The sequence below is a fragment of the Pleurodeles waltl genome, chromosome 1_2 (assembly GCF_031143425.1).
Source record: "Pleurodeles waltl isolate 20211129_DDA chromosome 1_2, aPleWal1.hap1.20221129, whole genome shotgun sequence".
Taxonomy (NCBI): Eukaryota; Metazoa; Chordata; class Amphibia; order Caudata; family Salamandridae; genus Pleurodeles; species Pleurodeles waltl.
The window spans coordinates 410,641,123-410,666,344 of NC_090437.1; the positions used below are offsets into that span (position 1 = coordinate 410,641,123).

General features: G+C 42.0%; 1 protein-coding gene and 1 long non-coding RNA gene across 2 annotated transcripts in view; one reads left to right on the plus strand and one right to left on the minus strand.

The window, feature by feature from the left end:
• Positions 1 to 1,133: 1,133 nt before the first annotated feature.
• Positions 1,134 to 25,222, plus strand: part of LOC138295615 (cyclin-dependent kinase 4 inhibitor B-like) — a 150,752-nt gene continuing 126,663 nt past the window's right edge. Inside the window, exon 1 of the mRNA XM_069234017.1 lies at positions 1,134 to 1,411. Coding sequence (XP_069090118.1) covers positions 1,289 to 1,411 — 123 coding nt within the window. The 5' untranslated portion in view covers positions 1,134 to 1,288. The remainder of the gene's footprint in view (positions 1,412 to 25,222) is intronic.
• On the minus strand, positions 4,765 to 21,027 carry LOC138300680 (uncharacterized). Its single transcript, XR_011204983.1, has 4 exons — positions 16,300 to 21,027; positions 15,325 to 15,360; positions 5,513 to 5,606; positions 4,765 to 5,417 (listed from the first exon to the last, which is right to left on the minus strand). It is a non-coding gene; the product is annotated as an uncharacterized lncRNA (long non-coding RNA).

Here is a 25,222-nt window from a genome sequence, read left to right on the forward strand (position 1 = left end):
ATTGATTCATCCCTTTACTCTGCCATTTTTTCACCTGTTCATTTACCTCTGCCGACTTTTCACCTGTCCATCTGCTTACCCAATCACCCATCCTTTCAGTCACTCATTCATCCAGTCACCCATTCATCCACACACTCATTCATCAACCCACTCATCCATCCATGTAATCTCCCTTTCTTTTCCCGTTCCTTCTGTTCAATATTCCGTCCTTCTTCCCTTTTCTAGTTAACCAACTTTGTTCCTGCTTGCTCTTCTACTGAGGCTGTGCTCCTTTATAGTTTCAATCAATCAATCAGGGAATTTGTAAAGCACACTACTCACCCCTGAGTGTCTCAGTGCGCTGGGGGGGGGGGGCTGCTACTGTTTGATTGTGAACCTTTGTCTGCCAAGATGCATACAGAAGAAGCCCATGAAGAATTACCCTCCTTCCCCCCGCGTTTGCTGCTAAAGTGGGGATTCTCCACGCCTCTGGCTAACACCTATTGAACAGGCCAATATTCCTGGCTAGTTTTAGGTGTGTTAGTTGTTATGTTGTGTATATCGATGCAATAACAGTAGAGTGCTCAGAGAAATCAAGATACCAGTCTGTGGGGCACTATGGGAATCACATAGATATTTAATTTATGTGTTTAAGCCACGTCGGTAAATGCATATGCCACTGTCTTTTTACAGGTCACCCTCATTCCCCAATTTTTTTTAATCGCACTTAAAGCTCTCGTTTCATGTCAAAAAATATATTTTATTTGTAAAAACTCTACAAGAAAAATATGCTTTCTGTCTGTACTTAACTTGTGGGACGTTCTAATCTGAAGCACTTGGGAGTCTGTAGTCAGTTTCTTACAAGTAAGTCCGACAGCTGTACTTTTGCCTCGGAGATCGTCCTGCATCCTACCATATTTCGGCTTCAGTCTGTCTCCGGACAGGAGCTGTCCCCTCCTGGAGGTGCGGTGTCCACGTGACGGTGACTGGGCTATACTCCGACAAATCAGGGCAGGCGCCTCTAGACCAAGCTCTCTCTAGCCCGCCTCGCCCTTCAGACTGATTTCAGCCAATAGGGAATTCCGCTGCTTTCTTCCCCGCTCCGCCCCTTTTATTGCTTCACCCGTCCCTTTCCTTCACCGTCTCCACCTCCAAATTGTCTGTTCAAAAGTTCAGAAGTGACAATAAAGTATATATTTTTTAGATTGCATGGGGTGTGGGCGGGGGTCCGGAAGGAAGTGGACAGACCCAGGACACCGAGCTTCTTCTCGCAGTGTTATCCGCCGCTTCGAGGCACACGGGTAGTCCGATGCAGACCAGCATGTACCTGGCCGATGCCGCCGCCAGAGGGGATCTCCAGAGGGTCGGGGAGATGCTAAGGGCGGGCGTGGACGTCCACCAGCTCAACGCCTGCGGACGAGCAGCAATCCAGGTACCGCATTGTAACCCCGGGTGGCTGGGCACACGTGCCCCGTGCACAGACCACTGCATGGCACACTGAGCCCGGTTATTCTGGAGCGAAGCAGAGCTGGTATCAGGAGGGTTCAGAGGCACGTGCCATGCCCAGCCAAACAAGAACGGAAACTGACAAGCGCGGTCCCAGAGCTGCAGACTTTGAATCTGGGGAACAGGGCTCCACTCTCGGCGTTGGCTCAGTATAATGGGATTCTGCGCATATCACTTACTTTCCCTGTGCCTAACCAAAATATATATATATATATATATATATATATATATATATATATATATATATATATATATATATATGTGTGTGTGTGTGTGTGTATATATATATATATATATATATATATATATATATATATATATATATATATATATATAAATGAATGTGACCTTGTTTAATGTAACTGGTGCTCATGTAAAGAAAGCGCTCTAATGCGATGGGGGCTGGTCCGAACTATATAAAACTGTAAACAAATGTCAAAGCTCCTTCCTAATCCCACATAGCGTTATTAAATTCAGTGGCTGGCTAGATTATTAGTCATCTCCAGCGGTGGCACAGGTCCTTCGGAAAGTCCCACCGGGTGTGTGCGTGTAAGGACTGGCTAAAGCGCCTATGCCATCGTCGGTATTTATTGCATTTGTATTAGATTTATTTTTGATCCTCTGTATTGCTTGACATTTGTTGTTCCGCGTTATCACTGATACGTTATTAGGCGAAAAGTGAACAGAAGCAGACACTTCCACGGTCTGCAAGACTGTCGGGAATGGATGGGCGGGTGGATGCATGCATGGATATGTGGCTGAAATCACCATTAGATGGATCAGCTGACTGATGGGTGGACGGGAGGTTGGTTAAAAATATAGATATGATTTCACAATGGAAAAATAGACTTGCAGAAAAATATATAGATAAATCAGAGACGGAATATATAGAAAAATCAGAGACGGAATCCTCGACCAACCGGGCTGGCTGGCGCAGCGGCTGCATTGGTCGTGTGTATGCTTCGGAGAGCTGCATAGGGCTGCTTTTCTTTCTGTACTCGGGTCTGTACACAGTGGTTACTGTACAACTGTTTACCATGATGTGGACAATTACTGTAGATGTAGAACAGAAACATTCAAATACGTGTATCGCATGTTTGTTGCACTTGTTTCTATATCCTGTAAGGTGCCCGCGCCCGCGCACCACAGATCCTCATTATACCTGGCCGTCGGCTGGGTTTGGCAGCCATCGCACCAGTGGCTGTTTTTACTGCGTAGTGGCTTAATAGAAAACGATGCCCGCAATCGCAGAATGCAGAGAGGGGCCCTTTCGCCTAACGAGGGGGCGGGAAGGCCGCCTTCAGGAGGTCCAGGCAGCGGAATAACAAGTGTTGCGGCCTCTCATGCAGGAAAGGAATTACGGTCCCAATACATTTAGTTTGTTATAGAAAAAAGGTCATAGTTGGGGTGAAGCGAGGCCTATTAATCAATGCACCTGCTTCACTTTTGGTAATAAAGATATTTGGTCCAGAGCAATTTTAAAATAAATAGTAACAATTGCCGAACCAGTGCGCGTTACAGGAATCCACAAGCAACATTAAGCGACCCCAGTTGACTCTGCTGATGCTCAACCCCCATCCCCAGGAACAGTATTAGGTCTTAAGGCGGTTCTTTGGATTGAACAGTCCATTCTGAAACAAGAGCGTTTGATTCCGATCTCTTCGATTAATTTAAGTTCTAGCGGCTTCCGAGCAGCGGCCTTCCATCCCAAGGTCCCAAAACATTGTTGCAATCTCAGAATCACGCAAGGTGTCCACTGCTTTGCCGAGTGGGTCCAGTTTGGGCCTCTTCTGGTTATGCAGCTGCCACCGCAAGGCGAGAGCAGCACCCGGGTGAACCGCACATGGGAAGGGATCTGGATCGCAACTGGTCTGAAAGAGGGGTGTCTCATAGTGTACCTAAAGTGGCAGTGCTTCACACTGTGGGTTAAAAGGCCTATTCCATGATATTTAAAGAGGATTGTCAAGCAATTCGTTTTTTAAAGGGGAAGCATTTCAAATTGTAAAGAGTAGCACTTTGTTCGGCTTCAGGTTGATTTTAACGAGATATTCTCTTACAATGGTGAGAAAAAGGTAACACGTCACTCTAGAAATTAAGAGGTAGCACTTCTCTCTAGAATGAAAGAGCCAGCACTTCTCTCTAGAATTAAAGAGCCAGCACTTCACTCTAGAACTAGAGGTAGCACTTCACTTTAGAATTAAAGGTAGCACTTCGATCTAGAACTTAAACTGTAGCACTTCACTTTAGAATTAGAGGTAGCACTTCACTTTAGAATTAAAGGTAGCACTTCGATCTAGAACTTAAACTGTAGCACTTCACTTTAGAATTAGACGTAGCTCTTCGTTCTAGAATTAAAGACATTGCACTTCACTCTTGAACGAAAAAAGGAAGCACTTCCTTTCGGAGTTAGATGTTGCGCTTCACTCTAGAATTAAAGATGTAGCGCCTCGCCTTGGGGTTAAAGTGGCGACGCCTCTGCTTGCACTTAAGAGTTGACACTGCGTAGCTGTTAACGTTCGGCTAAATACATTTCACTGCACATTTAGCTTAAAGGGGTTCAGCTTCACACTAGCGGTAAAGAGTTAGCACCCCACGCCGGCACTGTGGGTGCCGTAGGTCACATGGGTTTCACAACTGCCATTTCACACTGGACTTAAGAGGGTAAGGACATTGTTTTTACGGAGGCTGAGCGCCGTGACTGACCCAAGAGCGCAGCCCTCCTAGAAACGCAGCTTCCAGGGCCACGAGTCTACTTCAGCAGCACGAGCATCAGTCCGCCCAGACCCCGGACCTCCCAGTGGAAGCGCCCCCGCGTGCCTGACTGGCCCCCGAATAAAAAGAAAGTATTACTAGCATTATCACAGTGAATACACACAGATATCAAACACGTACTTGCCTGTGACAAATTCCATGCATAGAACGGATATCACACAGAACCTCGTCCTCATCTGCTGAAATATGCCAAGAGTCGGTACAATTCGATGTATTTCTTGTAGAGTCAAACTGAGTGCCTTAACGTAAATCTCCTTAAACGGATATCAAACAGCAACACTCGGCGAACAAATATGTATAATTTACATTAAGACAAAATGCCCTTAAAATAAACCAATTTGACGTTATGCAGAAATTGTACTCATGCGGTAGCATTTTAGGGGATAACAATAACAACAAATGTAGCTATATATATATATATATATATATATATATATATATATATATATATATATATATATATATATATGAATAAAGATACTCGCACGTGTGCAGGAGGCAGAGCAACTTACACTTTATTTTTTTTTTATAGTCAATACATAGCATTTCATAGGAAGGCCGCACAGAAAATATACCTTTTAAATAAATGTATACATCTATACAATAACGCCATAATTAAAAACAAACCAAAATAAGCAACCATGTATTTATAAAACTTAACTCGGCAAACATATAACACAGCCCTTTATCCAGCAGACATGTTGGTATAACATTCGTTAAAGACCGGTGTCGTACAATGCAATTATCATCATAAAAATGCTAATATGTCATTACTAATACGGCAGCCAATAAAAATGTACTTATACCATAGAAGACAGGTGCGGGTAATGCTCAAAGAATGACTTATAATATTTACATTTACCATAATAACGCACAACAGCTTATTTATCATGACGCAGGGTCCATTTACGTCGCACATACATTCGGCTGCATACACATCACTGCTGCGCCTCACGCTCTAACCCTGCAGAGGGCGTTATTTTCTCGCTATGGAGATTTCCACCGAGTGCGACACCACCACCAACATCTACGGGCTCCTTTCACTTTCGAACCGCACCAGGCGTCGCTCATAGGCCTGTATTTACAGCAACCGCTCTCCTCAATATTCGCTTATGCCCGTTTTCTAGGGCAGGCGTGGATTTCCCGCCTTTCGGTGGTGACTGAAAAGTGCAAGCGACATCTTAGTGTGTGGACTCGGATTGATATGCATGTAATATCGTGTCTAAATTTACATCGGTTGATCCTAACTCTTTACCTCTGCTGGTTCCTTGTGTTTTCGGTCCCGTTTGCGTCAGTCTCAAGCTTTCTCTTCAGTTCCTTCTTCCGTGACAGTCATTCATCCCTGGCTTCTGTGGGTAAGCAAATAATATCGTTAACCCCGCGCGTCAGGCCTGGCTTACATTTGAACAGCCTGGACACCGAACGCACACACAGGATTTGTTATTTAGAACAAGGGGGTCCTGTTTAATGCCAGCAGGCACGGGTATCCGAAATGATGCTGAAGTAAGAAACAGAGCAGACTGATCGAATACACTGGGGGAGGTGTAACAAAGGTGCCATGGGCCCTAATGAATGTGAGTAAAAAGCCCCTCTTTTATTTTGATTACACAGTAAAAGTACATCCTTACACCCTGGCCCCCAGTGCCACTATACCTGCGGTCCTAATGATAGCTATGCCCCTGCTCCCCTGTATCTCTTCACTCCTGCATCCGTGTATCTCTTCCTGAATGTCTCCCACCCCTTCCTCTCCGCCCTTGCTATTGCCCTGCCTCCACTTTCCACGCTCCTTGTGCCTTTCCATTGATGTTTCCATTTCTCATTGTGTAGCTTTCTTCCTCTGTCTAGCTTTTCACCTGCCTTCCTGGTCCCCTCCTCTTCCCACCATACCTCTTCGCTCTCCCATGCTTCCTTATTCTTCCTGTATTCCTCCATCCTTCTTTTTGTCCCTTCTTCTCCCTTCCTCTGTACCACTCTACTTCCACCTTTCTGTGCCTCCTTTTCACACATTTATCTATCCACTACCCCTTTCCTTTTTCTTTTCTCCACTGAGGTTTCCATTCTGCAGTGGAACGAGCCCTCACATCCTCTCCTTTATGTTCTCCTCCTCTCTAGCCCCTTTTGCCCCCTCTGTTCACACTCTCCTACTTTGAGACATCCAACCCTGTACCTCTGCATCCTCTAACTACATCCCATGCACCCACTTTCCAACTTTCACTGTCCCATGAGTCTGACCCTTCGTGTTTCCCCCTTATCAGTCTCTGGGAACCTCTACATCCTTCCCTGTACATTTCTCACCCTTCCTTCTTCGCTACTTCATCCTCCTCTCTACTCCCCCATGCATTTCTGTTTTTTCCGTCTTACATTCTCTTCTCTGTATTTCTATTGCCCCTCTTCACTTGCTACTCCATTTTCTCCTTTATTTCTTCTATACGCCCTTACTTTCTATACCCTCTGTCTCTTCACTGTATCTCTCCAGTTTCCTTTGTATGTTTTTATCCTCGTCTTTTCTTCAGTTCCCCTTTCTTCCATCCATTTAATTTGATCCCTCTGTAGTTCTGTTCTTCCGTACATCCTTTTATAATCTCTGCTATCTCAGTTTCTCTTTATCTCACGTGTATTCCCTTCATCTCTCCACCCACTTTTATTCGCTCGCCACCTTCCCTTGTACCCCTCCGTTCTCACCTGTAGGTCCCTATTTTGCCTTGACTCTCCTGATTCGCAGCAGCATCTCTCAACGGTCCTGTTTCGCACTCTTTTTTTTCTTTGCATCCTGCATCTCGCTACACCTTTGTACACTGCCTGCTTTCCATTGTTCCCCGAACCTATCACCATGCCTACTTTCCACTCCGCTTTGGCTGACTTTTGCTTCTCACACTGGGTTTGATGCACTAAGCCATGAAATGCTGAAACGTGGTGATAATTACAGCTGTGAAACCTCGAGAGAGTCAGTACCAAAGGATGAGCAAACTAAATCCGAAACAACTTCATGTTTTTACCATGGCTGTACCCTGCTATCAAGGGCTCTGTGCGGGCATGCTTTACTCACAAAGCTAAAAGTACCGAGCTTCCGTCTTTTATTAGTGAAAAGCAGTGCTTAATTTGTGCTTGTTTCCGGTGCTGAGCACCGGCACTTATTTTTAAGGGCCGGCGCTTAGTTTTCTGCCTCAAACATTTGCTGCGAGCAAAAGACACATTTGGGAAAGACGGAGGAAGGGAAAAACGAAAAAGCGTCACAGTGAAAGAAAATAGAAAGCTGCAGGGATGAGCTGAAGGGGCAGGGAGTGGCTTTAAATGGATTGACGAGGCCCGAGATGGCTTCAGGATTACGCTGCATCAATATTCCGTGTTCGCATAGTTAATTGTAGCAGCCACTTGTTTAAAATGAGGACTTTGGGCACCAGCACCTTTTAATTTACAAATTAAGCACTGGTGAAAAGTGCTCAGTTTTTTCATGGGGCCATTACATTGTGCTTTTTAACTACTCACAGCAGCGGCACCTGCTCTCTCATTTCTTATCAGTGCCTGCCAGCACCAAGCTTCTCATCTCCTCACAGTGACACCAAGGCCAAGTCTGCCTTCATAACCAGCTTCAACCAGGGCCAGACTGGAACCCAAAGCAGCCCTGGCAAATTTTGTCAGACAAGCCTTCATAGGGTGCATAGCAAGATTGCCTAACCACTACAATGGGACATGAGGGGTTCTCTCCCGCAAGATAATTTGGGGTAAATGGCAAACACAGTGCATTTTACAATACAGTTTTTATTACACAGGCAACTGTATTAATTTTTAATGCATAGTAAATGATGACCTCGCAGTGCACCAAGGTACAGCAATCTTTATTAGGGCTTTTCAATGATTCCCTCACCATCACCCTCTAACAGTGCCCTGTGTCTCCATAGTTCCTTCTCACATGTATATCATTTGTTTTATAGTACTCCTGTACCAGCGTAGGGTGTTGGAACACTTTATATCACACACAGAAAAAATGAATTGTACATGTGTTAATCAGTTTATAGAAAATGTTACATAAAACAAAGGGGACTACATGGTGTAGGACTCGCATCACCCATACTGGTAGGCATTTTTTAAGAGTGCTTTGTCTGGGGAAGCATAAACTCAGTCTTCGGAATGTAACACAGTGGTTAGGGTTGACTTTACTAATAATTTATTTATACCAAAACAAACACTTTTTAACAAAATGTAGATTTTCCTAGTACTTTATGAAGGAAAGTCTTAATTTTATTAAATATGCGGAAGTTAGTTTTATGCTTCTCTGTTCTTGCTTTAATTCAACCGCAGCAGTCAAGAACGAAACAAAAAAATACAAATTCCATGGGTCTAGAGTAAAGCCAGCCAATGGGAGAGAACTAGGTGGCATCACAGTAACCAATAACAGTATGGTAGTACCTATAACACTCAACCTGACCATGAACAGTCCTCTTTTCTAGTGTAAGAAGTTATGTATAAACATTGAATAAAGGAAAAAATGGATAAAACAATCAAAAGTGCTGAAAACACTGTCAACAGCTCCGTAGAAATGTAAATGAAAACATCCACTGAAGAAGAGGAACTCTGAACATGTGGAACCATCGTAGAGGAATACAGTCACCCTGGAGGAGGAGTTAGAGTAGAGCCTTTATTAGGATGAAGTAGGCAGAAGAGATGGAGTCGCTGTCAGGAGGGAAGCAAGATGAAGTTAACTTATCTGTGGTGGAATAATACTACAGGGACTGGAAAATCGATGGATAATTCCAGAAGAGGAGGGAGCCAAACCTGTGGTTGTCCAGAAATGTTTTGGAAGCAGAATTCCCTTAAACCTTTGGCTAGTTCCGCTAAAGGTTTTGATCTGGTTCCGCCCAGATGATTTATATATCGGACGGCAGAGAGGTTTGTATCTTACGGCACAGATGTTGTCCATGCAAAGAAGGCTAGAGCAATGAACCCTGTATTTTGCTAGGCTTTTGATCGCAAAGGAGCCTGCAAGCATCTCTAAATATTGATGTGCAATCTGGACTTCTGGCAGGACCATGTTCCGCCAGTTGGGATTGGTCCACAAAGGGCGCCCCACCCCGACCGACATGCATCTGATTCTAATGCACAATCGGGGGCTGATGAGTAGATACATCTGCCGTTCCAGTCATCTAAATGGTCTATCCACCATTGAAACTCTAGGCGGGATTCTGGATCTAGGATGTCGGAATGGGAGTAGGCCAGACCTTTATGTAAGTGCAAGATTTTTGGTCTTTGAAGAGCCCAATAGTGAAGAAGGCCTGGGAAAATAGCCTGTATAGATGAAGAGAGAAGACCCACAATTCTTGCTAGCGTTCTGAGAGATATTACTGAACACCGAAGAGTCTGGGGAATTTTTGATTTGATAGTATTTATTTTTGCTGAAGAAAGATGAAGGTTGTCTCAGAAGAGTTTATAAGAAATCCTAAAAACTCTATTTGTTTGGAAGAAGTCAGTATACATTTTTCTGTGTTGACTATAAAACCCAGAACTGATAGTAGGGAACAAGTCAGTTGAAACTGAAAAAGAAAAGGTGGACTGATTCTGATGCATTAGAATATCGTCCAGATAGATTATGAGTCAAATGCCTTGGGCTGTGAGAAAAGTGACCACAGGTTTTATTACCTTGGTAAAACACCATGGGACTGAGGAAAGACCAAAGGGAAGAGAGGAAAACTGATTAGTTTGAACTTTCCACTGAACTCAGAGAAACGTTCTGTGAGCTGGGGCAATGGACACAGTAAGATAGGCATCCTGATGGTCCAAACAAACCATCCAATTGTGCTGAAGTAACATGTCTCTGAGATGGATGATAGTCTCCATCTGTAAATGTCAATAAGCGACAAACTGGTTGAACTGTTTGAGATTGATGACTGGTCTCATTTTCTTGTTTTTTTTGGATGAGAGAGAGAGCGAGCTGAAAAACCTGAGGGATCGGGAAAGGTGATCTGAATGGCCTTCGTTTGCAAGAGGGAAAGAATTTCTCAAGAAATGAGAAGGGACATTTCAGAAGGCAATTTTGGGGGAGAAGGATACATTGGTTGAAAAGGTTTGGAGTAAAGTTCTGTAGCGTAGCCATGGTCAGCCGTTCAATACCCAGGGGTCTGAAGTTATGGAATTCCACTTTGGAAAGAACAAACAAAGCCGACCTCTAACAGGAAGGCCAGAAGAAAGGCTTACCTGTTTAAGGATTATATCTGGAACCTTTGTGTCCCCGGCCTCGGAAGCCCCTGCTTCTTTGTTGATAGAACTGAGGCTTGAAATCCAGAACGGAACAATTCTCCAGAACCTTGGTTATGGGAATTTCGGCTGGTAATGCGGCTCCTGCATCTATCAGCCCTGGCGAAAACACAATGGGAAAAGACCTTCTTCAGAGATTGGTGCACCTTATCAAGGGATTGGAAGGTTGACACATTTTTCTTCAGTTCTTTTATGAAGGAATCCCCAAAGAGAAGGCCTTCCTCCTTGACTCCAGGATCCATAGCCGCTAAGTTAACTAACTTAGTGTCCAGTTTTAATAGAAGCCCCTTACAATGCTCATGTGTAATTGCAGAATTAACATTCCCTAGCAGGCAAAAGGTTCTTTGTACTCCCAAGGAGAGAGTTCCAGGGCCAATGCAGGACTGGTCTAGAAGTGCTGCTTCCGCCAAATCAAAAATATGGGCCAAGGGCCCAACCACATCCAAAGGTTTGTCCTGGCATGTGGACGAAGCTTTGCTTACTCCTTTTTGTGGACCCTTGCCAAATTTAGAGTAAAACATGAGAATATAGGGGTCGATGGTAGGAGTGACTCATTTTTGTAGATGGTGAAGGTCTAGGACATTCTGATTTCAATTTTTCCCTTCTTTGCTTATCTAAGGGTAAACGTAAGCAAGACGGAATGTACTCTGCCACATGGTCTGCTAGGAACCAATCAGTGGAATTGAGATGGTGTATAAAATTGGGATCAAACATTGGGACACCTTCAGAGTTGAACACCAGTTTGGGGACAAATGGATCATGAGAAGGGGATGGCAGTTTGGGTCTTTTAGGAGTAGGAGCAGAAAACAGATCAGAATCCCCAATTTAATTTTTGTCATTATCTGAATCCATATCCCCAATATCATCATCCTTGTCTGGAATATGAGTGACTAAAATATGTGATGATTTAACAGTGCCATATTTGGATTTGCATTTTGTGGGAGATAAAGAGTTATTCCCCTCCTTGGAAGAAGGCCTGTGAGGATCCGCATCCTCTGCCTTGCGCCAGGGAACCTCACTAGTCAATAGCACAATATTAGCTTGCAGATGAAGAGAAAAGCACTACAGAGGCTTGTGGGTGCAATTTAAACAAAATACAATATAACAAGTAAGTCAACTTTAAACAAAGACAAGTAATAAATATGCATAAATATATGCAATTGTTAACTTGACTGAGATCAGCAAGAAAAGATGTCTGGTCGCGGCCAAGTTGAGTGTTATAGGTACTACCATACTGTTATTGGTTACTGTGATGCCACGCAGTTCTCTCCCATTGACTCAATGTACTCCCGACCCATGGCATTTATAGTTTTTTGTTTAGTTCTTGACTGCTGCGGTTGAATAAAAGCAAGAACAGAGAAGCACAATATCAGCCTCTAGTCTTGCAATAAAATTATTATAATCAAAGACTGGGAAAAAACATAATTTTTATTTGATGGCAGTACATAGCTCACTGGGCTAGGTTATGAATGTAACTCATGAATTGCACAGTAACAAAAGGATCACTGTGAGAAAAGCAGTATCCCACTGAGCCATGTACATAAAATACTGGTCTGTGATCTGCATGGCACACATTGTTTCCAGCACGGATATTAACCCTCTGTGACCTTAGAAGAGTCAATATTGTATTGTATTGTAATCGTATTATATAGCGCTTACTACCCCTGACGAGGCGTCAAAGCACTTTTCGATGAGTAGCACGCTACTCCGGAACCCAACAAGAATTAGTGATGGATTAGTATCGTTAAATAATGAGTACAGTTTTAGTATTATTATGAGTTCATTTGAGCCGCAGATATGAGAGTTTGTTAGTTAGATTGACTGGAGTAATGGAGGGGTGGAGGAGGAAAGAAATCCAGAAGTGTTAATTGGGAGTATATCCTTCATTTACTCAACCCAAAGGCTTGGGATGAGTAAAGGGGGGCGGAGGGGGAAGAGTATGTGGAAGGGTTAGGGAGAGCATAGGAGTAGGGTGAGATGAATGCAGGAACATTTAGTAGGGTTGTGTGGGAGGTCACAGAGGTAGAGTGAGGTTTGGTGAGTTAGATGTGGAAGTGGAGGGAAGAGCTTAGGCAGAGATATTTAGGAGATGAAAGTGGTAGAAGGGATTTGGGATGAGTCAGGGTGAGAATGGAGGGTAGTTTGATAGAGACATGACATAAGAGTGATGAGTAGATAAGTGTGATAAGATGAGAGCAGGAATTCATAGATATCTAGTATAACAACCCACCCAGGAGCCATGCAATGATCCACGAACATGCCAAGCACAGAAACAACATATACACATACATACATATATATATTTATATATACACACACACACGAATACACACACATATGCACATACAATACATAATTAGAATCATGGGTAAAAAATACTTAGTCAGACAGGTTTAAAGAGTGTGTGTGTATTTTATTGTTATGACATAGTAGCAATACATATTTTCCAAAGAAACTACAAATAAATAAAAATATACATATAATCTGAAAAAAATATTTATCCACATAGGCATATGCAGTTCATAGTTGTTTGAAAAAGGTGGTTATGAAGGAAAGAGCCAACTCTTGAGTAGTTTTCTGAAGACAAGAAAGTTATCTGTGGCTCTTATAGTTGGGGGTAATGAATTCCATAGTTTGGCTGCTTGGACGGAGAAGGATGTACCACCTATAGCCTTTTTCTTGTATGGTGGTGTTCTAAGGTGGGGTGCCATATTGCCACTAGGCAAAAACCCCAATCCCTCTTCAGGAGGTACATTAATCACCAGAGTTATCATGGCAATTTTACTGCTGCTTGAAAACTGTTGGACATACAAGGAACTCCATAGTGCTTTTAAATCTGTTGCACTGCTTCATAAACGCCCCCCACCAGTAACAAAAGTGGCCCCCCACCCTTCCAGCCTACTGGGGAACCACCCGATGCTCAGAAAGGCCAGTCTAGCCTTGGTTTCAATATTCTTATATCCACCACCAGGGCCAAGTTACCTTTACCCTCAGTGATGCAAGGGCTACACTTGACTCCTACTCAAGCAACACCAAGCTTCTCATCACCTCCACCAAAGCCACGTTTAACAATCTGCTCACAGGGATGGCTGTGAGTTTATCTTCTCCTCTCAATGCCGCCCTTCTTACAGTGATATTACCATCTACACACACTGCCTACCATAGGCAGCATTCACATTCTCTCCCAAATTGTCACCAAAACAGTAGCCAGACCGTGCAGGCATAAGTTAACTGTAACATTACCACTGAGCAGGCAAGTGTAACTTGCAACAAGGGTGGTATCGACAGGCAGTGCTGTGCCTCAGAGCCTGCTCCTGTGCGTATGCTAGTGTGCTCTTTGCTGCTTTGGAATTGAATGACTGCTGCTGCTGTAGCCATCCAATTACAAAACAGCGCTGTTCACGACAAGCAACAGTCTATTCCCTATATGCACATTCTGAATTCATGGTGGCAGTTCTGCCCGTGCCACTAATCTGTGTACACCAGTGCTTTTATGGAGACTCTCTCAAACTTGTCCCTGTGAAACCTCTCCCCACCAAGAGAGTAAACACAGACCTAGGTCCCTGGTAGGCAGTCTGAATTATCTGTGCATGTGAGATGCCTCATAGATTGCAAGTGAATTTGGTGGAGGGCAGGCAACGTGGTGCCAATGAACTGGCTGTATTACTGACAGCTATGCCCAAGGGTACCAATCAGAAGCCAGAAAACTGAAATCAATCTGGAAGAAGCCCAGGATATGGAAATCTATCTGTATTTTCAGAGCTTTCTGTGAACAGCACAGGCGACGCTTTCACTATGCATATATTATCACATCCTAGTCTTTCTTCAAACACGGCTTTCTATCCTACTTGTGGTCAGGCAAATGCTTAAGGATTCGTTTTTTACCTCCAAAAACCTAATTTCAAAGGGTAAAGTCACATTCGTTCTTCACTTTCACTCTCACAAATTATATTTGCATATATGGGATTGTCACCACTCCAGTGAATTTCCACAGTTGCAAATATAGGGTTAGGAGTAGAGGGGAGGGCATTTCTTGGCGGGTCCACCCATGGAAGTTAGAAAGTGACCATATGACCTTTAATTTAAGAGAAATCACAAAAGATTTCTAGATTGTTTTTCACAATGGGAAATGTACATGTACTCCTCTCCAGAGCAGATGTAAGTGTATGTCCAGGGAAGGAATGGGAAATAAACACCTCCATAATTGACGTGAGGTTGAGAGAGTGTGGAGTGGGGCAGACTGGGATAGACTGGAGTGGAGTGGGGAAGATTGGAGTGGAGTGGGGTAGACTGGAGTGGAATGGAGTGAAGTGCAGTAGATTGGGGTCGATTGGAGTAAATTGGGGTAGACTGGGGTGGAGTGGGGTAGATTAGAGTGGAGTGAGGTGGGGTGGACTGGAGCTGAGTAGGGCAGATTGTGCTCAGATTGAAGAGGAATAGGGGAGATTAGGATGGAGTGGGTTAGATTGAAGTGGGTAGCATGAGGTAGATTGTAGTGCGGCGGGGTAGATTGAGATAGGTTAGAGTTGGTACTCCAATGGGTAGATTGGAGTGGCGTGGGGTGTAGATTCTGCCTTTAGGGTACAGCTCTTGGACCTAAGTGCATATGATTGTAGGGCATCTGAAAGTGTTTTTGGTGGAATATATATGAGAATAAGGACTTAGGCACAGGTTTTCAGTTACGATGGAGTAGTTGCTGTGCTGCACAAAACTGAAGAGCTTTAAACTGGCACATACTTTGTTTGCATAAAGAAGAGGTGGAATATCTATATAACAAAAGTGACCCTGTAACTGGGGAAATAGAAATGGACAACTTACCTGAGATCCTCCACTGGTCTACGGCAGCCCCAACACCTAAAAAGAAGAGAAAGACAAAATTGAAACAGAAACAAGACAAGAGAAAGCAAAAGTGGACAAAAAGAAAAAAAAGGAAGGACTTTTCTTTTTACAGTTGGCAGACAGCGGAGAAAACAAGAAGGAAGGACAAAAAGATGAAGGAGGGGAGGAGTTGGCAGAGGCTTGCCAAGAAGTCAGAAACAAAGCATCCTGGAGAACGAGAGACAGAGAAGAGAATGAGAGAAGAATTAAGTGAGGAGCATTGGAAAGGTGAGGAGGAATGCAACAGAGAATCGGGAGCAGCGGACAAGCTGGATCCACGACTCCCCACGGTGGCAAAGAAGGAAAATACCCACTGGGAGCACCAGAGGCAGACCCGAGTAGTGCAGCAAGAGACTAGATCGAGCCAAAACCAGCCAAAGTCAATTTCCAAGTGGCTCTGGAAGGCGGACCAACCAGAGAGCCACCCAAACCCACTACACTCTAAGTGGAGCATGGCTGACACAGGTGCATGGCAAAGTATGGGGTTGGATGGTGGCAAAGGGGAAACGAGAATGTCCATAGGAAAAAAAAGGGAAGAGAACCTCCAAGAAGAAATGCATTTATTATCTCATTCTAAATATCTCCAAAATGCATAAAATGTTGAAAAGAGATGTTAATAAGAGAGAATAAAGACCACTTTGTGAAATCCGTCATATATTCAACTTCCTGGGTGAGGATACCAAACTGAGATTCAGAGAGAACCTTTGACAGAAAGGTGTGGGGAAGCCAAAAATGTAATATAACAGCAAGACATGGGGAGGAAGTGAGAGACTGCTTTATTTTACTCAAACTAAAAGATTAAGGGTGTGAGAAAGCACAAAACAAAGAGAGGGTGAAGAAACAGACGTGAGAAAAGACATAGAAGAAATTAATAAAAGCAGAACTTAGGATACCAGTAAAGATCACAGGATGTACCTGTAGCTTTCTTTTTTGAGAGTTTCAGATGAGAAGACCCCCTTATTGCCTGAAAGAGAAGGAGAAACAAAGGAGAGACTATCATTGCAATCAAACAACCAAGCCAAGATCAACCTAAAGATAGCAAAGAAGCAGGAAGTCCAAATAAAGAATGGACAAATAACACAATTAAACACACCTAAAAGAAACAATCTAAAAATAAACGTGAAATAACCAACTATAGTGCACTGTTGTTTACTGACCAAGGACTACATGGTGATAACACATACGTCTCAGGACACAGGTTTTAAGGATAAATGGATTAACTGCACCGCTGCTTAAAATTGAGGTACTTTAAAAAGCCACATGTTTTGTATTTGAAAATGCACAGATGTGTCCAAAATGTTCAGGCTGTTTAATGACAGCCTAGCCTGACGCATGTGACTGGATTGCTTGTCTGAAAAGATTATGGGAATCCGGTTACAGACCAGTGTACACTCTAAACAGACACATACTTTGTATATGCAGAGAAGAGGCACAGCCTACAAACACATGCTTTAATATTCTGTGCCATTTGGTGCTATAAAAGGAAGAAGCAAACTCTAAAACAAAGTCACAAACTGCTTTTTCAGTCCGTGCCATTTGTTTGGTGCTATAAAAAGAAGCTGAGAATTCCAAAACAAATTAAGGCAACAAACAAACCTGCAGAGTGGAAGCTAAAAGCAACCCAAAAGTGTAGCATGGAAGTGGAACTGATGATTAGAAAAATGAAAAAAAGTACACCGAATCACAACGCAGGCAGTGGTAGGTCACTAATCAAAGGAAATCAATTAGTACATAGTCCATGCTCCGGAGAAATAAAAGAAAGTGACATGGGCATACAGTGGCCAGTTAGGGGGCAGCTAAAAAGAATGGCAACCAAGCCAGCAAATGCTAAGCAATTTGCTGGCACCAAGCTCTTTAATATATACAATACCCGTCTCAGCAACAGGGCATGCATGCTGTTAGGCTAGATATGGAGATATATATGTGCAAACAGACCAGCTAAATTGTGCGCCTTATAAACCACAGACATAAATGTTCAACATCTGAGTTTACTCATGGAAAACTGTGACAGCTGTATTTTTCTACGAGTACAAAGGAATTACTTGAGATTTCCGAAAATTTTGGACAACTTTCAAATATTTCCTTCCGCAAAATGTTGAGAACCTAAATGTATGTCTAGCGTACACTGGCCCTTCAGTGTCGTGCTGCTCTTTGACTAGAGGACGCATCACTGGTAAGAGATGAGAGGAAACCTTCCACATGGGACCAGGTACCACCTGGGCAGGAAACATTCCGTTTTACTTTCTGATTTCATTTAGTCGAGATATAATAATCAAAGGAGTAGTGTCCAAAAAGCCATTAAAAAATGTTCCTATAGAGTACTGTCTCAGACTTATCTTATATCACCTCAGATGGATGAGACACTGAGAGACATAAAACACATTCTGGATGTACATATATGTTTATATCCGAAAATTGCTATATTTACGCATGTCAGGAATTTACAAAAGGAACAGTGGGAGACATAAATGATTTTACAATTGCAGATTTATCTGTCACAAATGCGGCCGTGAATTCCATATAAATGGTGGAAATGTGGACGGAACAAAGTGTGGTTAGCTCATTAAGTTTGTGAAAGTTCACCAACAGGTCTGTTTGTAGTCATTCGAAATTTTTAATGTGACCATTTTCCTCCTAGAAACAATAAGAAAATGTCTCCATTCAAGGGCTGGAGTAGCTCCCCTTCCAGAATGAGAAACTTTTCCATGTGAGAAAAACAAGAAAAATGTTCTTTTTTACATGTGCCTGCACTTCTCACTGTGCAGGACTGTACACTGCATACAATTCCACACAGATGAAATAGGCGGGTAAAATAGGCATAGATTAAGTCATGTTGAGTTTTAAAATTAACATTATCGTTAACAAAATATTGAAAACCAAAATATAGGATGGCTGGCACAAGCTAATCCTTTGCTTAAACACTTTGCTGCAAAAATTGTAAAAAACAGTGCTTTTCTAGCTCGATGTTGATGACAATATTCTAAACCTTATACTATTTATACTCTATTTTGCACCATTAAAATATAACTTTAACACAATTAGCTATATATATATATATATACATAATATTTCAGTACCTCAATATTTTAGTAATCAATATTTGTAACTTTGATAATATTGTAAAAAAAAAGCGATGTACTTATTCTCGATATTCCCGACTTTGATATTTTTATAGCCACAATATTATAACCTTGATATTAAGCACCAACAATATTCTGGGTTTGATATTCAGGATCTGCACCACTGTGGTCAGTAATGACAGTGAGGTTTAACAGACTTTAAAAAGAGTTTACATTAACGGGCAATCTCTATAAAGGTTTGACCAGATTCTTTAAAACATGGAAATACTTACAGTACAGTACATTAATCATCCGATACAGGTAAATTGCAACCCACCTCTCCAACATGAAAAATAAATAATGCATATTTACCACATTTAAGGAGACTCGCTGAGGACAACAAAACATGTATGGTGCAATAGAAACACAGGCAAACCAGCCTGGTTTCAACTTGGTGCCCTTAATGTAGGTCTTCTAGCTCACTCTGCCACAGGATTCAAGCAGCACCACACTGATGAGCCCCACAAAAGGCCAACATGGGTATGGGAGCTACATGTGTTTCCACTGAAAGTGGTTGTGACCTTGTGGTTTGAGGTAGACTGTTGCTATAGGTACAGGACGAGGTCTGGTTTGCGTGTAGATGGTCCCTCATAGTGGAAAAGTGAGCAAAAAATGATGGACTGGAATGCAGTTCAGAATCACTAGTCACTGAGATTAATATAAAGAATGTGCTCATCACATAATTGTTTTTCTCATTGAGGCATCCTAAGTGTGACAGGAATAATTAGATGTGGTTCCATAGCTCACTGTTCCATAGAGCCCAAGCTCTACCTCAATACTGAGTTCCAACAAGGTCAAACTGGTCTGAGGTTGCCTTTGTTCCCGTTCAGAGTGGATGAGGTCCAGCAGTTATGGCTAGACTGGTCCTATTGTACCGGGTCAAAGGATAATTTGCACATTGTTGGTCCCTGTATGTAATGGCACAGTGATAAACAATTGACTTGGAATGCAGACCAAAGTATTTACCAGTGTCTGATATTATTTCAGGCATCCTATCCATATGTTATTGTTTTTTCAAGAATCAGAGGGCTCAACTTTTTGCCTTTCTCAGAAGGTTCAGGGCATGGTGTCTGGCAAGGCCCTGTTACCAGTCTTCCTGCCCTGCGAGGTCCACAGTATATAGTCTTCAGCCCTGGCTTATGGTCTTACATGTAAGGCAAAGTTGTCATCATTTCTAATGCCTAGACAAACTGCCCTAAATAACATAGTAGGGCAGGGGCTATGACTCATGAGAAGTAAAGACTTGATTGGGTCACGCTGCCCCGCCCCTTCCTACAACAATGGCGGTAAACACTGTATTACTCTCAGTGCTCTGCTTATTTGGTTCATTCCATGCTTTAGTGCTATGTGTATTAGGTATAAACACAGGTATTTAAGCAGAACTGGAGCACAAACCAAATACATGCGCCTGTAGCGGGAAGCCATAAATAGATTCAGAAGTATCTCACCTCTACTATTGTAATAACAAGGTTTTGACCTTTTCGCTGCATTTATTACCACACATTTTCCAAATATTATGTTTTACTTGGTTACATTTATTTTAATTGAAAGTGAATGGTTCTATTGTTTATTTTAAGAGTCCAATATGCTGTTTATACCCATTCGTGAATGTGGGGAGGAGCCACAACCCTAAAGAGGTGAAGCCTTAAGTGTGCCATGCTTCCCCTTTGAAAGAGTTCATGAAATGTTGCCTTCTGTTGGCAAACACTGCGTCACAGTTAGGGATACACAAGTCTGTGATTATCTAACGTTGTGTAATGGAAGTGAATAATGCTCATACATGTGCATACTTCCCTATCCAACGACATTCTAACCTTTTACAAACCTATTCAATGATTTTCGCTCTGTAAATTAACCCAAAGGGAAAATAGCTCCGATACACATCAGGTTATTTCATTCCAAATGCAGTTTGAGCCAAATTGTCAAGATCATTTTTTTTCAAAGTGGCACAAGGACATTTGGAGCAACATGTTTTCTTGTGGAGTTGTATACGGGAATGCATGACACCATCTTTCTACGCTGGACTTTAATGAATACGAGAACTTAGAAAGCATGGCATGCCCCCATTTAGGAATAGAATTAGCCTCAACTGAAAATGAAAGGTTTATATTTGGGGTGAAAATTGGTGAATTGTCTGAAAGCAGCAAGCTGCAGCGAAAGGGCAGAATTAGTTTGTGTACTTACATATTAGACTATCATGGAGTGAATGGATATCGTTAGAACACTTCTTCTGTGCCATAGCCACCAGGGACTGAGCTAAGGTTTAAATTACTGAAACATTTACTGAACCTAACAAGAATAGTAACATTATTACTTGTGATGAACTACCATCCATCACAACTAATAATCCACTTTCTCATACACCTCAAGTTATTTACCACTAAAACACTGAGATTCCAATGAGCAGGCATTAGATGCAGGTTTAGACACACAATAGGGACTCGCGTTTCACCCCCGTATGCCCTTCCTCCCTAGGAGTGCTGTGTTTTACTAGGGTAGGTCTTTCAGTATGTTTGGGTGGTGAACTTTGTGTTGGGCAGAGGAAGACTCCAGAGAGCTGGCAAAGCAGTTTCTTGGCAGGGGCTGGACCCTATTTGAGCAGGGACTGTATTGCCTGGTGCACCCGAATGACTACTGTAGGAGAGCAATGGAACAAAAAAACAAGGAACAGGAGGAACGCATTCCTTTGACTGTTTGTCCAGCAGATGTTGTGTGTGATCCCTGATCGTCGATGTTTACCACAAACTGAAAAAATGAAGAAAAAAAAATTGCTCTGAAGAAGAAAATCAAAGTGTTATCTTAATTGCTATGAACAAGAACATAAAAAGCATCACAAAGACTTTTATGCAGCCCTTAAAAAATAAGTTACCTGTGTGAAAGGCACACTTGAAAAAATAACACATTTGCTTTAAGAAAATGTTTACAGCAAAAAAATGGTGCCATATAGAAAAAAAGTTTTTGTTAAAAAAGTGTTTGAATAAACAACCAAAACAACACAAAAAAAGTGCAGTTGAAGAACAAAAAATAGGTCATTGACCACCCACAGCAGGTTGCTCCACAGAGGATTGCAAATAAAACTAAAAAATAAAGGCACCACATTGGATGAGGGAGCTTTTTCTACCATCCTCCATTACGGATTTGCAAATCCAGCTCAGGATTCATGAATCTGCTGCACTATGATTGGCTGGCCATTACAGAAATATATCTGTTGCGGACGTCAATATCTAAATAAAATATATATTACAAATATTTTTAGCAGTGGATTTACTGATTCTATGATGGATTGACGAATCCTGGACTCTGTGTCCAGCGGGACCAGTGAGGATATGGGCCACACAACGCCATCCTAGATTTGTAAAAACACAGCACCTAGTTTCTTTTAGTGTAATTGTGTTTAATGATTACAAATCTCCAGCACAGGATCAACTGCTTTGCTTCCCTCAGCTTTCTCTAATCCACCTACCAAATGATGCCCACTTACATCGCCATGGTTCTGTTCACTATGTGGTCTACAATGCTACATCATTTTGCTTTTATTACTTCTCGACAAAATAAACAAAAGAAACAATAACTTAAATATTAATGCCCTTATAATAGATAGAACAGTGACTATATCAATATATATGTTCCCAAACATAAACTATGATTGCGCCTAAATGATAACTGTATATGGAAAGGTATGTAACAGTGAATGTAGCAGAAAGATTGCTCCCAAAACATAAGAATATAATTCATACATAAGTAATTATACCCACAAAATCATTTCTTCACCTACGCACTTAACTTCTTGAGGTTTATTGGCTTTTTACACATTTCCAAAACTCCACATAGTCCCATCACTCAAAATGACTACATTGTGCTTCACTTTCTTACTTTTTTGTGGCTAGAATACTTGCTGTCACAGTTCTAAACAATCCCTCCTTTTTTTACAAACACCTAATCACCACTCTCCAAGCAGATTTTTTTGATGTTCCATTTTTGGTTATAGTACTCCTAGGCTTTTCACTGCACACCACTGACTCTGTCTATGACTTAATCTCTGTCAATCTAAACACTTTTTGTTCTTCCCACCACACAGGACATTCCTCCCTCTGTGTTGCTCTTCCCTTTAAGGACACAAATGGTGATACACCTGTGACAAAATGGGAGTTGTTCTATGTGCCTACACCATTTTCCTCAACTCCTTATTCCAAGGAAGCCGATTAGCCAATAAGAGTTGTAAATTTTCCATCACAAGACGATTCACTCTCTCTACCAAACCATTGGTTTGTGGCCTAAATAGAGATACTCTCTCATGAACAATACCCATCCTGGAAAGATAGGCAGTTCCTTAGAAACAAACTGCACTCCATTGTCAGAAACTATTGTTCTAGGAACTCCTTCTTCTATAAAAACTTTCTCTAGAAACTCAATGACATTGGCTCCATTGGCCTGCTTATTATTTTCAATTCAAGGCATCTTGTGTGGTAGTCAACTGGCATCAAGATATACTTACTTCTTCACCCAAGCCTTGTAATAGGTCCTATAAAGTCAATAGTTAGTCTCTCCCATGATCTTAAAGGGAAGTCTGCGCATTCAAGTGGAGCTTGTTTACAATTTTAGTTTTACCACTATTGGCACATTCATGACAATGTTTTACTGCTTCCTTAATGTCACCATCCATTCCAGGCCACCAAAATGACTGTCTCCCTCTTCTTTTCATCATATTGCATCCCGGATGCTCCTCATGTGCAGTGGTAACTATATGTTTCCGAACTTTACTAGGAGGAACAATCTGGTTCCTTTTCATCAATTTTCTCCCAGTTAAACTTAATTCCTTTTTTACCTTGTTAAACTCACTTAATGCTTTGCTCAGGCACTCTTGTCATCCCATCCTCGTACTACTTTAGTCTGTGCGTCACTCATGAGGGAATCCTCTCTGGCCACATCCCACTTCACCTTACCCAATGTCATCACTCCCTCTCTTTTCCCTTCAGCTTGCTCACACTTTTCCTCAAGGTTCTGCTCCTCACTCACCGGTAACCTACATATGCAGTCCGCTATTACATTCTTCCAAACTTTCACACACTCTACATCAAATTGTAATCAAGTACTGACAACATCCATCTCGAGATATATGGCATGACATTACCTTTCAACCCTCTTCCTCCTTTCAACAAATAAATTAGAGATTCATGACCAGTGCTAACCCTGAAAGGTAAACCCCACATATAGAAATGGAAATGCTTGATTCCTCAACAAGCTATGGCTTCTCTCTGAAACACTGAATATGTAGACTATGCTCCTCTCAATTTCCTTGATGCAAAACCAGTTACCTGCTCTTCACCATTTACAACTTGCATCAGAACTGCTCCAACTCCCACACCACTAGCATCAGTCATGATGTATGTTCTTCCAGCCAAGTCAAAAAGCCCCAACATAGTTGCCTGTACTATGTCCCTTTTTAGCTTTTCAAATGATTTATCATAATCCTCATTCTACACAACACACATTCTTCTTCATGATTAGTCTTAAAGGTTCTACTGTGTCTGCAAAGTTCTTTACATATTTGGAGCAGTAATTGGCATGCCCAAGAAATTATTTCAATTCACCCTTGCTAGATGGTCCTGGTGCCTTTTCTATAGTCTTTACTATGCTCTGCTTCAGTTTAAGTCTGTTGTCAGTTATTTCATGGCTCAGAAACGTTACTACCTTTCTCCTTAATTGGCACCTTTTCTTCTTTACTGTCAGACTGTTTTTTCTAATCAACTAATCACTTTTCCAAATATGTTGTCATGTTCCTTTTCACTTTTCCCCACAAGAAGTATATCATTTCGGAAGCACAAAACTTGGCTCATATCACTGAAGATATTCTTCATAATCCTTTGAAAAATGGCAAAGACTGAGGCTAGCCGAAATTGCATCCTTTTGTATAGGAACAGCCAGAGAGGTGCCACAAATGAAGTTAAGTACCTAGATGTGTCCTGTAGATTCAGCTGATGATATGCAGCAGACATATCTAGCATGCTAAATGTTGATCCACTTCCCATGATTGCCAGCATTCCTGATATATTAGGAAGAGGTTGCCTGTCCACCCATATGTTCTTGTTCAAGTCTCGTAAGTATTTGCAAAGTTGGATCTTACCTCCCTCCTTTGATGCCTCCACAACAGCTACCAGCCACTCAGATGCTTCAATCGGTTTGATTATTCCCTGCCTGCATAATATATCCAGCTCTTGGAGCAAGGACTCCATCATGAGGATTGGTACATCCTTACCTTCTGCACAATTGGTTTGTCACTCTAGGTTAGTATATTCTCGTGGGAGAATCCTTTTTAAAAAGCCCAAATCATTGGTGAATACCTGAGGATAACTCAGCATTACATCGTTCACATGGCTACCTATAACTTCCTCAGTCACCACTCTTTCTATCACCTCCACTGGCTCTTGAGCATTGGGATTTATGGCGATGTTCAAATTCTTCTGATGACGCCAGCCCAGTAAGCCTACCCCCTAACTGGTTATGTAGAGCCAAGCATGTACAGTCCCTCCTTTGAATGCAATTTTCCTTCATCTCATTCCTAGTATTCCAATTCTCTTGCCTGCATATTCTACAGCTTTCATATCCGACTACTCCAATGACAGGTAATTACTCTCCATCCAATTTTCTTCATATGTTCTCTTCGATAAAAGTGTATATAAACTTTCTGAATCAACAAGTAATCTTATTGTGTTGTCACC